We start from the raw sequence: 15,083 nt of genomic DNA, 5'->3' as shown, positions 1-15,083 counted from the left end.
TGACCAGATCACCCCAAGCTTTGACACAGGGGTCTCTCCACCTCTGCTGCATCCACTCTGGGGCTGGGCACCCATAATGGTAGAGGGGCTCAGTAGCCCTGCAGGACAGCCCCTCAACCTCAGGCCCTCTGGGTCACACCTCTGCTACCATTGCATGTTTTGAAGCTGCTCGCCTTGCGTAGAACTCCATCAGCAGCTCTGTCCCTCCCTCTGGTCAGGGAGCTGCTCCTGTTCATCAGGGAATTGAGCCATGCTTGCTAACAGGTAGCCAGTGCCAGAAAATGGAAAAGGTATTGGATAATAAATACCAGTGTAACTCGTTTGGCCAGGAGGGATTGTCTGGGAGCAAGGAGTGTGAGGTGTGTCCAGGGTGTGTGTGTATTAGTGAGGTTGCAATACTGTGGGTTTGGCATGGGATGATTTCTCTTTGCTGCACAGACTCCTGGGCTCTTGGACTTACTTCGGTGGATCTCACACGGGGTAACATCTGCTATTGATTTCCACACAACTGGTGTTTCCAGCCAAGTAGAAACGCCTAAAGACTTTCCAGTGGTGTTAGTGTTACAGCTGGTTGGAAAATCTCCAAGGAATTATATTCTGTCAGAATGGGGTGATTTATCATACAGGATTCTTTTCATGGCAATTTACCATTTTTAGTGGAAAATAGTTTTCAAGTCCAGGTTGGAACAAGGACAGGAAACATCCATGAGCAGCCCAGGGTCTGGATTAGCAGTTTGGATGTTGACATTCAGCACCCACTCCTACCTAACAGCAGGTTTGGCATGTGAACGTGGCTCTTTCTGTCTCAGAGGCACATCCTTCAGCCATGGCCCATCTTAACATATGTGCGATTTTCTTCCATTTGTAAGGGTGAAAAAACCCTGTCTCCTTTCCAAAAATACTGAAATTGTGACAGTATTCCTGAGAAGTAGAAGCCATTTTCTATTAAGCCAACAGCAAAGTTGCCTGCAAAACTGAAGCAGAGGCTTCAAATTCTTCTGCAGGATCATCTTTACTAATAAGTTGATATTTTAATCTTATTTAACATGGTGAAGAATGGAGGTATGGAGCAGATGTCACTGTGTGACATCTACCCCAGTACCTGCTGGTAGAAGATGGTTATGGACCAATGCCAGGAGCTGCAGCAGGTGGGCAGGACCATGCTGGTGGGCAGGGGAGGATGTGTGGGAGAAGAACATCAGATTAATAAAAGGAAGAATTAAATGATGGTAAATTACAATGAGTAAAACCCTGGTACAGGTTGTCTAGAGAGGTAGTAAGTGCCCCAGCTTTGGAAATGTTCAAGATTAGGCTGGATGAGACTCTGATCAACCTGATCCGGTTGAAGATGTCCCAGGTAGGGCTATGTGGCTTTTAAAGGCCCTTCCAACACAAGCAGTCCATGATTCTGTGAAACCAAATGGCCAGTAGCTAAACAGTGAACAGTAAGGCTGAGAAATGGTCTCTGCTTGATCCTGACACTGACCAGCTCCTGATGTGAGTGAAGCAGCTCCAGAGGGATGATACCATAGACTCATGGAGACATCATTTCTGGATTTATGCCATCTAAATGTAGCCATTTAAAATTTCTTCTCTGCAGGCACAGGGGTCCCTGTGTTCAGTATAAATATGTCACCTGGCTTTCACCTGGGCAGCTCAGCTGGATGCCTGAAGTTGGGACCAATGAACCTTGGCTGGGGTTGGTGGCTGATGGGGCTTGTCCCATCACCCTCGAAGACCTTTGAGGTGTCCATTGGCATGGTTCACCCAGATGATGGTGCAGGTGGGATGGTCGTTCCAACATCCCTTTGGAAGGCTCTTGGGTCACTAAATCCTTCCATGCAGGTAGGACTATGTCAGGGTCTGATGCCTCCTGAGTGCTGCTGGAGCAGCACCCGCAGCCACAGTTGGGTGTTGGTGGGCATTGTATGTGGCCCTGTTGAAACACATGGGGTTAACCACCGTGTGCACCTCAACCACACAGCTTGGCCTGACCTGTGGGGAATGAATCCAGCTCCCAAAGAACTTGGCCCAATTTTTTTGAGTTCATGGAAAACATGCACATTTGTGGGGTGGGTGAGTTCATCCCTCACCCCCAGGCATCTGTAGGAGGCACACCTTTGCACTGGAGGTGACAGCCTGCACTTGAAAATACCACTACACCCTGCAAAAATGAGATGAGCGTCTGATGTAGGACAAGGGCCTGCCTTCCCAGGGATCTGTGAGGACACAGAGCCCATGGCTGCAGAAGAGGCTTGAATGGTAACAGTGGCTGCCCTGGTGTCAGAGGGGTGCAAATCTGAGGCTCATCACCACAACAGTTGAGGATGACTACTCAGACAGAATCATTAAGGTTGGAAGAGACCTCTAAGATCATTGAGTCCTACCTTAGACACAGCACTACCAAATGCACCATTAAACTGTGTCCCCAGGTGCCACAGCCACATGTTCCTTGAACCCTTCCAAGGTGGTGAATTCACCAATTCCCTAAGCAGTCTGCTCCAATGTCTGACCATTCTTTCAGTAAACAAATTTTTCTTAATCTCCAAACTAAACTTCTCCTGGTGCAACCTGGGGCCATTTCCTCTTGTCCTGTCACTTGCTACCTGCGAGAAAGAGACTGACCCGCTCCTGGCTACAGTCAACTTTCATGTGTGATCAAGGACAAGTGAACAGGCTCTCAGGCTCCAGTGATGAAGGATAATTTTGTCCATTCCCAGATCCTGTAATACTTCAGATCATGCCCCCATTCCCAACCCACGGGAGGTTTGGTGGTGTAGGATCTCTCTGGGAACCTGGTCCCTACTCTTTATTTCTCTCAGGAGTTTATTCAGAATCTCATTCTTTTTCTATCCCCCATTTCCAGCTGTGAACAGATGCAGGTGTTCAACACTGAGCACATTCCTGCAACATGTCCTCCTGGCACTGCTGGGGCTCCTGTGGGCACAGCACTGAGGCTTTGGACCTCTGTGGTTGTGGGGATTTGCACTCAGGTCTACTAATTAGAGCTGGTAATGATGCCTCCAATGGAACTGCTCCTGTTCCTGTTTTCCACAAACAATTATTTTTGCTGTTTTGTTTTTTCATCAGGAAAAGAAGGAAAGAAGGAAAGAAAGAAGGAAAGAAAGAAAGAAAGAAAGAAAGAAAGAAAGAAAGAAAGAAAGAAAGAAAGAAAGAAAGAAAGAAAGAAAGAAAGAAAGAAAGAAAGAAAGAAAGAAAGAAAGAAAGAAAGAAAGAAAGAAAGAAAGAAAGAAAGAAAAAGAAAGAGAAAGAGCCTAGGAGTTAGCTCAAATCTAATACCATGTTTTCAGCTGATATTTTCAGCATCACTATGCTGTATTGCAGATGTGAGATGCAGTTTCACCTTCTGCAAGCTGAACGCTGCATCCTGACGGGGAGGGTGGAGGCGGATCAGAGTCTCCCAGGAGATGATTCAGGGCAGATGTCACCCTCTGGTGGAGTCTCTGCCTTTCTCCATGCGTTGCAGAGGGAGCAAGAGAGAGTAGCTAGGTAATTTTGCAGGGCAAATCAAACACCTGTGCTCAGGCAGCATCACCTCTCCAGCCCAGCCCAGCCCTTCTGGTGCTTTCAGAGATGCTGGGACATAAATCAGCATGGCTGAGGTGGTCTGGGCTGAAGCTAAGCCCTCCTCCACGGGGCTGCACATTGTGGCAGCAAACTGCTGGGGAAATCCTTCCTGAGCCAGTCAACACTGAATGTTGCAGGTCACCACTGCTAAAACACTTCTGTTTTGACTGTAATCATGTTTTGTTGCATTTGCTGTATCTAGTTTTTTGGCTATGTTTTACTGCCTGGATATACTGATACTCTGAACACCAGCACCAGGCAGAAGAAGGAGGAGAAGGAGGGCTTCCCTTCTGCAAAAGCACTTTCCCGCAGGTCAGAAAGGTTCCAGTTTTGCTCCTTAGGGCCTTAGAAAAGACCTAGGGAAAAAGACACACATGGAAGATGAGGAGGGTTTTAATTTAGCAGGAAATATAAATGCAGTGATCATCTTCCTTGTATATTGAAAAGCTTACAAAAAATCAATTTTATTTACATGGGCTCATTGGCATGATGAATGTTGTTATTTAAAATCAATGTAATTCTATCTTGGGTTTGAGCCTCTGGTCCTCTGCCCAGGTACCTCACCAGATAACTCCATCATGATCCAACTAAAAGTTTTTGGGGGGACTTTCCATGCCCCCACATTGCCTATAATTTGGTCTAATTGAGCATGTAGTGCTGAAATGAAGTCGTGCAGGTGGGTGCACTTCAGTTAATGTACACTTGGTAGAGCAGATCCACCGAAGGCTCTGTATGGGGGTCTGGGGCTGGTCACCATTTCTCCCCCATGCTACGGCACGAGGAGCCTGAGCTGATGCTGGGAAGAAGCGAAGGAGACCCCAGCACAGGTGGAAATGCAGCCCTGCAGCTGGGGGCTTGCTGGGGCCATGAGTGGGCAGCCAGTCTCTGCTGGCAGTGGCACACACTCTGCCAGCCACCCCGGCCTGCTCACGGCTTCTCGGCCCCAGCCGGGATGCTGGGGGTGCCACACTCCCAGCTGATGGTCATGGGGCACACCAGGGTGTGTCCCTGTGCTCCACGAGGAGGGGAGGAACCTGGTGAGGCTTGGGGTCAGCCCAGGCAGGTGTCTCCCCAGGGATGTGCTGCCCATGCAGGGCTGCCTACCTTCATCTCAGCCATGGTCCTTTGCAGGTGCCAGGGACATCCCACAGCGGTCACCTGTGGGCTGCAGGGAGATTGTCCCACTGACACTCACTGTGAGCACATCCCTGTGACACCTGTGGTCCCTGGTCTGCCACCACCCTTTGGTGTCCAGAGCGGGCACAGGGGGCAGGGATAGATGGCAGCAGAGTGGTGGCCCAGAGACATGGGCAAAGAGGTCTTGGGGAATCACCAACACACAAATGTTTTTGGCTCTGAATTTCCTGTGGCAAACCAGCTGGAGAGGTGAGGATGGGGTGCAGGGGATCAGGGCTGTCCTCTGCTGTGCTGGGTACCCCCATGTGAACACTCACACCACACACAGCATGTGAGCAGGGACCAGAATCTGGGCAGGGCTCACTTGAGGGTGGTCCTGTCCTGCCCTGCTGATCATCCATGCTCTGGGACTTCTAAGGGCTAAAGCAAGGATTCCACAGCAGCCCTTGGCTTTGAGGAATACTGCAAGATCTTTATCTTCTTCACGGTGGTGCTGGTGACATGGTGCTTCTCCCAGTCCTGAGCTGCTCTGGCAACTGGAGGTGACAGCCACAGCACCTGTACCAAGGGACCTGGACCTAAGACAACAGATATTCAGAGTTTTGGAACTCCCACTGAAAGCAAATAAATAGGCAGTTTATATACATACAGATATTTATGTACATACAGGTATTTATTTTATTGTGATCTGTGCATCCTGCAGCTGGAGGTGAAGTTACACCCAAAATATCCCTGGTCTGCAGCTTGTGTTAACTAGTTTAGTCTTTCTGAGGGGAAATGATCATCTGCCCCAGGACAAACTTCCCTGGTGATTCCTCAGCACTAAGTCATCCTTCTCTGGTGATGCACGGGGCAGAGGGCAGGCTTTGGGGACTTGGGGGCAATTTCACTGCAGGTAAACTTGGCACTGCCCTGAGCCAGCACCCTCAGTGCACATTTCCTCTCACCTTCATGTGCCCTTCCTGTTTTTATGGCTCTCACCCACTTCTGCTCTGGGGTTTGCCCAGGTCTCCCTGGAAGAGGGATTAAATAATCTCTGTTTCGAATGATACGTAAATTAAAATCCACTACAAAGGCATGGAGAGGAAGGAACTTTGAGAACTGGATTTGTCCCAAAACACAGGATGTTCTGCTCTAGAGATGTGTTCCCCAGCATGTGGCAAATGATGGCTCAAACAGGAGTCAGGTTTTATCCATTTTATTTAACCAATGAAATTCCTACTGATAACAATGAAAGTAATTTCAGCAAGTATAAATGCGATACAGTTTTAAACAAACCCCATTGTTCCGTACCTATAAATAGATTTTTCAAAACCTCATAAAAAGTGCAGATTTATGAATTGCTGTTAAAATGTTAATACATGATTCCTTTGTTTAAAAATGCGTTTTTGTCTCTTAACTCACAAAAAAGAAAGTTCCTTCTGCATCTGTTCAGATAAATTCAAGTCGGGTAACTTAAAAACTAACAAAAGTCACACACAAAAAATTCCATCCCACTAGGTCAGTCTGTCCTTTCAAAAAAAAAAAAAGAAAAAAAACCAACAAACCCAACCAGCAACAACAGTAAAGAAATGATAAAAGCTGCTGTGGGAACCCACAGTGAGCTCCTAGCAGCTGCCTCACCTTGCAGGCAAACCTCCCCTGAAAGCATGGAGCCTGTGGCCTGTCCCTGGGGCTCAGGACAGGTGGTGACCTGGGAGGCAGGACAGGAGATGTGCCAGCTGCCCACGGGATGCTGTAGGGACTGTGGGACCCACAGAGCCACCACACTTCCTCACTTCCTGGTGGTGGGAGGGAGCTACAGTATCAGAGCTTTGTCCTTAGCCCTCCGTCCCAAAACGCCCGCGTGGCCGTGGCACAGGGAGGCAAGAGGCTGACAGCTGCTGGGCTGGGTACAATCTTCCCCCTGTCCAGAGGGTCAGAGGTGGGAGATGCAATGAAACACCCCTCTCTGGGCACGGAGCTGCCCTGCCTGCTGCCCCAGCCAAGGGGGCTCAGACCCACGGCTGCCAACAGGGAGCCAGTGCTGCTTCTTACCCCGATGTGCCAGGCTCTGCAGTCAGCAAATCAGGGGCGAATTCTTACACTCGAGAGAGGCTTGGAAGCTTTTTGGCTGCAGAAGTGCCGTGACCATGTTGGTGGTCCAGCAGCTGGCCTGTCCATCCCTCTCATGCCAGCGAGCTCGTGCTTGCCCCGTGCATTGGTGAGCAGAGTGTGGGGGGCAGCCTGCAACAGGCTTAGGGGCACAGGGGGCTGAAGGAGCTGCCAGGCCCCAGCCCTGGCTGCCTTTGGGTCTACATGTGGCCACGGGCAGGGTGGCCGTGTGGCTCGGACCGTGCTTTGTGCAGAGAGGGGCTCGGCTCCCACAGGCGAGAGAGGTCGGCTGGTGCTTCTCCCTGTATCTACAGTGGTATTTTATCTACAGCAGGGTCTGTTTAGCAAGAGCAGTTTAAAGTGGCTATGTTTATCAAGTTTGCTACTTTATGAATTAAAAAAAACAAAACAACAAAACAAAAAACCAAACCCCAACAACTATAAATACAAAGACTCTCACACACCAGACACTTGCAGCCTGCGTGACTCATCAATAACCGCATCAATATTCTGTTAAAAAGCTTATTCTACTTAGAACTATACATAGTACAAGAGACTGAAAAGTGGCAGTCGTGTACGGGCACGCTACCTGCCCCAGGGTGGCCCACAGTCAGGTGCTTCCTAAAAAGTCAAGGAGTTACAGTAACATGGCACAGGACTGCAAAGCCGATCACAGCTTCTGCTTACACTGCATACGAAGTACCAAGGGGAACACAAAAAAGAACTGGTGTTAATACTGATGGATTAAAGAGTAACTATAAAGATCCAAACAGACGTTCACAGCATGCTACATATATTGCTCACAAACTTTCCTTTTTTTTTTTTTTTAAAAAAAAAGGCTAATACAAAACAAGGAGTTGGCAGTCTGATTTTCAGTTATGTGGATAGAAAGATAAAGCATATACATTCATCGTGTGGCTTTCCAGCAAAAGGAGAAAAGGGTAAAATCAAGAAATTTCAAGTTTGCAAAATTCCTGTTTTTTTAAGCTACAGTTCATATCCAGTTCTGGTCACAGTCGTGAAAAGACCTCTGACTGCACTGCCTAGCAGAGTCCAAGGGTTGTAGCCTATATATTATTATTTTCCCCCTAAAAGTGGCCACATCACCCACCACCATGAGCAGGCTGCTCCTGCAGCCACCTGGGCGCGTGGCAGCTGGGCTGGAGGGAAGAGGTTTGGGTCTGGTGGCAGGACATGAGCATGAAGTGAGGAATGAGACACAGTTTTGGAGTGTTGGTGTTTGGAGCTGCTGCTGTTGCTGCCTCCCCAGACCCCTCAGCTGGAGACACAATGCTTAGTGATTGACCCATTTTGCCAAAACTCCCTTCAAAGGGAAGATGGGGATGAAAAAATGCAATTCAACAGCAGCAAGTTTTTCTTGGGCAGAATGGTTCCCTTCCCCTACTCTATCTCTGGAGTAAGGAAAGGGTCCCAGCTCTGTTCCCAAAGAAGCCCTCTGGACACCATGGAAGGAGGCATCCTCCACCACCTCCCCTATGCACAGGCACATAAAAGAACCTCTCAGACACATCAGTGAAGTTTCTTCAGCTGGCCAATATCTCAACTCCTCCTGCACCGTGTCCCCTTGGGAGTGCCTGTGGTCTGTGCCCCCACCAATGCTGACAGACTGGCTTGCTCCCCACAGTTACTGCAACGATTGGCATCTCCAGTACCTCTAAGTACTGCCAGGAACAAGGCTTCTATTTTCCACAAGCCCTGATGATACTCAGTACCCTAGGAACACCCAACTCTGCCTCCAGCAGATGCTCCACAACATGCAATTGGATTTTTTTCCCCATAGATAAATGAAAAACTCAAATCCACCTGTTCCAGAGGCTGGATGCAGTCTGCCTGGCTGCAAGGCACCCAAGGGACTGCCAGGCAGATGGCCCTGTAAGCCTGCCTGGCAGAAGGGGACCACAGATTCCCAGTTAGATTCCCTCTGAGAATCCTGCACAGCTGAATAGCTCAAGCATGGGGCGTTTCACCAAAGAAAGCATTTCCTTAGTGGATCCACTGCATTTTTACTGTAACTTTAGAGATAGGCTTTGACAGACTACGAAGCAAATACTGAGTTTCATCCTTTTGAACCACATTTAGCATTTTTCTGTCCAGAAATAATCTACTACGGCAATTAAGTTCTAAATGTGAGAAAGAGCTTCTGCTCTTACCAACAGGCAGTGACAGAGGAACCTTGTTTTCAAGGTTAAGGCTGGGAGGCTGCATGGGGTTGGGAACTGGGAAAGCAGGAAGCACTTGATGCAGGATAGGGGTGGTGGCAGGTTGGAAAATGACAGTTTTTCCCCTGATGAGCAGCAAATGATTAAATATCTGCAAGAGAGACCCGATGCAGAATGGGGGAGCAGCAGCATGACCACCTGCCAGGAAATGTGCTCTAAGGAATAAATTAACACTGATCAAGATACTCCTGAAGTTTCCTCACACTACTGTGCTCTCTCTCCATCTCTCACACCTGTAATCTATGCAGTAGGTATGAAATATTGTATTACTTTTCATTTGGAGATAAAATGTTTCACTTACAATTCCCAAATAAAGGAAAGCTGGTGGATGCATCTTTTCAGACAAACATAGTGCTGGGAGACATGAGGAACAGTAAACCTGAAGTAATGAAAACTGACATTTTTTCCTTTTGTCCAGCTCTTGGAATGACTGCTAACAGCAACTAATTCTTACAGCTTTATAGTCAGATCTGGTCTGGCAAAGTTCATTTACAACAAATCCACTCCCTCTTCCTTTGTTTTGTGCAACATCACCCCTTATTTATAGGAGAAGGATCCAAACATCTACAGAAAGTAACTGAAAGAACATCACTTGAGATCAAGAAGATTTGGGGTATTTCTTTTGATCCAAAAACTTTTAGTTCAGGCACATGCTATCCACTTACTACCACCAATGAATGTTTTCTGCAAGTAGAGCTTAAACAACCCAGCTCTTCTGAAAGGGAGTCCAAATTCTGGATCATGAGCCTGAAATGTATGCCTATGTTCATGGAAAACACACATGCATGAGAAACATTGAGAACCTGTTCTGCAAGAGCAATGGCTTACAGTTTAACTGCTTTAGGAGAGACTTCTCTGAGTCTACATATTAAGTCCCCAAAACAACTCTTTTCATTAACAATCACTGTGAATCACATGGATCTGGTACATATTATTCCTTTAGTCTCTATGGAAATTAATTTTATTCTATTTTATTTAAGTGACTCGGTTTCTTTAAAAATCTGACTCAAACATTCAAGTGGGCATCTTCTAGGATTTTGGTGAGTGTCTGGGTGCTTAAATCCCCATTGAAATTTAGGCAGCTAGCTGCTTTTTTCAAATCCCATGAAAATATCAGCACACTCCAAACAAAAGTACACTTGAAGAATCTGGTGCTTTGACTTTCTGCACTCAAGTAATAGAGCAACAAAATGTTTTCCTTTTTGTTCTCTTCTGATCTGTTCTAAATTTATACTTAACATTTGTAATTGTTTACAAGCACTGTTTTTCCTGTCCTTAAAGCTTTTTTTTTTTTTTTTAATACATAGGAGAGCTGATAGTGGCAATTCTTTAACTCTTACAGCTGAAATAAATTCTTTTCAAGGATCAAGGTGTCAGGCAAGGGAGGGGATTGTCCTGCTCTGCCCTGCACTGGGGCAGCCTCACCTCGAGTGCTTTGTGATGCTTTGGGTGCCACAGTATCAAAGATAGGAAACTATAAGGGAGCATCCAAAGGAGGGCAATGAGGATGGTGAGGGGCCTTGAGGGGAAGCCACATGAGGAGTGGCTGAGGGCACTTGGTCTGTTCAGCCTGGAGGAGGCTGAGGGGAGACCTCACTGCATTTTGCAGCTTCCTTGTGAGGGGAAGAGGAGGGGCAGGCACTGATCTCTCTGGTGCCCAGTGACAGGACTGGAGAGAATGGCCTGAACTTGTGTCAGGGGAAGTTCAGGTTGGATATCAGAAAATGTTTCTTCCCCCAGAGGGTGGCTGGGCACTGGAACAGGCTCCCCAGGGAAGCCTGACAGAGTTCAAGAAGTGTTTGGACAATGCTCTCAAGCACATGGTGTGACTCTTGGGCCTGTCCTGTGCAGGGTCAGGAGCTGGGCCTCTTGTGGGCCTCTTCCAACTCAGCAGATTTTATGATTCTGTGATTTTCATTTTAATGACGGCTTTAGGACAAAGGATATGTGTTTCAATTCAGCCCTGATGAAAATAAATCCATCTACAGCTCACCAAAATTCTCACAGGACACCACAACACCAGCTGTAGTAGCTATCTGCACAAACTGCACCCAAATTTAAAATTATTATTTCTGTTTTAACAATTATTTCTGTTCTTGTATGATGATACTCTCATGAAATTCAGCTGTGGGTAGAGTGTTCTGGGAAATGCAAATGCTTTCTCCAGTTGGCACCTTTTTCACTTCTCTTCATTACCAAAAAAATAGAGCAATCTCAGCAAGGACATACTCTACAACATTTCAAGTGACTCTGCAATGATAAGAAGCTGTTCATGCTCAAAAGCTCTGTTCCCTACTCAAAGTGTTCCCTGTGCTAGCTGGTTAATTTGTACCTATCAAGCTTTCTCTTCAGCAGACAGGAGACTGTACACTTTGTTTTTATGTTGGTCACGGCTGGGATTTAGTGGACTAACATGAATGCTGGTAATTACCAATTCCAATGAAGGAACACAGAGGGAGAGGATCTACACTTCCAATCATTATGGTACCCTTAAGAAAAATATTAATGAACAAAGTGTGAAGATTCACATTCATGCGTGCTTTAAAAATGCAAAAAAAATTTCCAAGAACACTTGCACATTAAAAGCTGGCACAGTGTGAACCTAAAGCACGCATAAAGTATATGGTAGCATTGTCTGACTTTAAACACCTATCTGAGCAAACATCTATTAAAAATCCCAAATTTGTGTATAAAAACTAGGCTATAAATTGTTGCACTGTAAATGCGATACTTTGAAAAAAAATATGCCACGTGGAAAACATTTCCAGATGTTTCAAGTTTGCATGTAATATTAAAGAAAAAAAGAGAGAAATAGCAAACTAGTTGTACAATGACATTTCCTGTGATGGAATGTCTTGCAGGCCATATGGGACTTGATATGGCACTTAAAAAAACCAAAACAAAACACTGGTTTACTACAAGTTTTATAAAGCAATCCATTTATGGTTTCTGTATTTCAAATCTGCTCATGCACTTTGCTCATGAAGGCATTTGAGCTGGCAAGTATATTTCATAAGGAAAGAAGTAAAGGCACTCATATTTCCAAATGTAAAACTCAACCTACTCCAGAAGTCTTTGCATTTCTGAGGGGAAACGAAGCCATCATATTAGTTACCCAAATGTAGTTTCACCTCCTTTCCGGAGCTCAGCTGTGCTTCTTGAGGACTACTTGACTTTTCAATGCAAAGAAATTTAAAGTAGTACTGAACAGTTCCCATCACTTGAAAAAAACCCAAAAGTATTGCATGAAAACTTCTCTCAGCAGAAGCCATTAGGTATGGCCACTACAATCACAAGACGGGGGGAAAAGGATCATAACAATTTAGAAAGCAAATCTAAGTTCACATATATGAGCATCTCAGCATTTCTGAGAAATCTTTGCAGTTAGCTATACAAGATAAATAAATCTGATGTTCTACCCAATGCTCTCTAGCAGACAGACCACTGCTGTCTGTTGGGTAGTTTTCTAAATAGCCAACATGACACTTAAAAAAAATTACTGATTTTTTCCTCAAAAGGTTTTCACATGCAGAGTCTGCAGTCTGAAAGTGCAGAAAAGTGTACAATCATTGGGCTTTCCAATCTGGAACGGACAGATAAAGGAGAAAAAACAACATGCAAAGTCAAAGCAAGGATCAGGAAAAAAAGAGAAAACGAACTTTAGTAGAGTACTGGTCCATGGTTTTGTAAATGAAAAGTGTCAAAATATGACTGGTAGTATTTTTTTTTCTAACTATTCTGCAATCACCAATGAAAAAAAAAAGTCCTGCATTAACTTTTACAATCCAACAGAACATTAAAAATAAACCTGTCCAGTTAGTTTTGAATGTATACCACAGAAATGAAGGTCACCCTCCTCAAAAGAAATATGAAAAGTCCAAACCAACAGACAAAGGTTGAAGCAGTTAACTTGTATTCTACCAGGTAAGTTTAAGCATCTCTTTAGGCACTTCACTGGTTCATTAAATGCAATACAAAATAAAGCTATAAATATCAACATTTTGTGCTCTCAAAAATTAGTCAAAAGCAACAGAAAACAGCACAAAAGTGTGACATTTTTGGCAGCTTATTTCTTCCCTTCCCCAATATTACTGGTTGTCCAAGAATGCTTTGTTTTGGGGATGCTTTGGCATCTCAGTATCAGGTTGTCTTAAGCCGTAAAAGCTAAAACAAAACTGCTAGGCCTTAGACAATAAAGAAATTTGGTTTTAAAATTTCTTTATGGCTATATAAGAAGGACACTTTAGCAGTGGCATGTCAGGGAAAAAAGCTTGCTTTCTTTTTAAATATTGCACTTTTCTTTTGTTCACTCACACTAATGCATAGAAACTTTTAAAACTTTGAATATTACAATTTCATGCTATGAAAAAGTTATGGGAAATAATTTCTCTACATCCAATATGAAAGAATAGATATACTAGCCTTCCTTTACTTTCCTTAGTTAAAACATTGATAAAGAAGAGAGTGCAAAAAACCCCACAACCCTATTTTTGGTCAGCCTGTGTATTAGTTTTATAGGTGCCAACTAAACAAATTGCAACACGTGATGAGCATGGATATTGTCAGGACAACTGAGGGTGACTGTCAGTAAAACAAGACTATGCATGATTGAAACACAGTAAGTGTGGCTGAAATGGCAAATCGTGAGGCCTCTTCTCCTTGTGAAGGGGCACGACAAAGCATGAATGAATTTTGCACTTCAGTAGCATGCTGTAGGATTTACCAAGATTAATTTCACATTAAAGTGTGCTCGATGTTTGCATCCACATCTTGCATCACCTCCAATTGCTGTAGTAAGACAGTGACTGGCAGCAGTCTCCAGGAGACACAGGAGAATCCAGTGGGCAATTCGATGCAGCACAGCCCGCGCGTCTCTGTCGCGAATCACGGTGTGGTGGGACGTTCTCAGGACAGGCAGAACTGATCTTCTGCTGGACTCCACTCATCTGAAAAATGATTGCTTGGAAAAAGAAGTCTCTAAGCACTCCACTGCAGTGCTTAAAGAACAAAGCGCTAGGATTGGATACAATAAAACCAGTTTCAGGATCCAGACCGCTGTGCAGAAATCCAGCTGGAAACAATGCAGAGTAGCACTCCTCAGTGTTACTTTTGTTATCATTAGTAATGTTAAGCATCAAGAAAATAAAACACGTCATTGCACATTACAGCCGCCAAGAAGCACGGCTAAACTTTGACACTAGAGAATTGAATAACCTGATGCTACATCACAAACAGCTTCTGGTGTGTATCTATTTCGAAAGGTCTTTACATACTCAGTAAAAGCCCCTGTACTCCTGGCCAGCGAGTGCTTCAGGTTAAGTGGCGAGTTATGGCACGAAGGGCGTACAGAAGTTCGGCTTGCATCCGAGCTTCCATCAGAAGTAGATTGACATGAACCTGTAAAAAATTACATCAGCCATTTAGCTCACCTCTGAATGCAACATGGTTTATCCATTCAGGCTGAAAATTCTAACCTTTAGTAAAGTATTGCTGCAAGAAAACTTTTTCATTTCTCCCTGTACCCTCCTGCAGGACTACAGTTCTTCTAGAAACAGCTGTGTAGTGATGCCAATATGGACAACATCCCAGGACTACAAGGAACTAGCCTCAACTGCTTCAAGCAATCTTCCATCTGAGAAGCCACCCTTAAACCTTTTTTTGTATCCTAATGGCATTAGTTCTTTCTAAATTACATTTGGTTATCTTTACTACTACCTGTGACCATTATACAGGAGAAGAGAATAAGGAACAGCTTCCATGCCAGATAGGCTAGCAGGAACTCATGCACTGAACCACTGAACCCTTCTCAGGAAGCATTTAATGTGATATCTGAAGGCATGTTGACATTTTTATTGCTGAAAACCACCATAAAGTATATATATATATGAGTTTAGGTATTTCTTGATCTCCAAATCTCCAAATCCCAAGTATTGGCATCATCTGCACTCTCAAGTTTATCTTTAAAACTTTATAAAAGTTAAATATCTTTACTTTTCTTTTACAGTTGTCCATTCACTTTTATGG

The 15,083-nt window shown here is 44.9% G+C and overlaps 1 protein-coding gene across 2 annotated transcripts in view; it reads right to left on the bottom strand.

Annotated features, from left to right (window-relative positions):
* Positions 1-5,907: 5,907 nt before the first annotated feature.
* Positions 5,908-15,083, bottom strand: part of SESN3 (sestrin 3) — a 44,792-nt gene continuing 35,616 nt past the window's right edge. For both annotated transcript variants that reach the window (XM_064409472.1, XM_064409473.1), the window contains one exon: positions 5,908-14,456. In XM_064409472.1, the coding sequence (XP_064265542.1) occupies positions 14,370-14,456 (87 nt within the window). In that variant the 3' untranslated portion in view covers positions 5,908-14,369. The remainder of the gene's footprint in view (positions 14,457-15,083) is intronic.

This window comes from Passer domesticus, chromosome 2 (assembly GCF_036417665.1).
Source record: "Passer domesticus isolate bPasDom1 chromosome 2, bPasDom1.hap1, whole genome shotgun sequence".
NCBI lineage: Eukaryota > Metazoa > Chordata > Aves > Passeriformes > Passeridae > Passer > Passer domesticus.
Note: the sequence above shows the minus strand (reverse complement) of the source record. Positions and strands in the feature narration are given on the sequence as shown.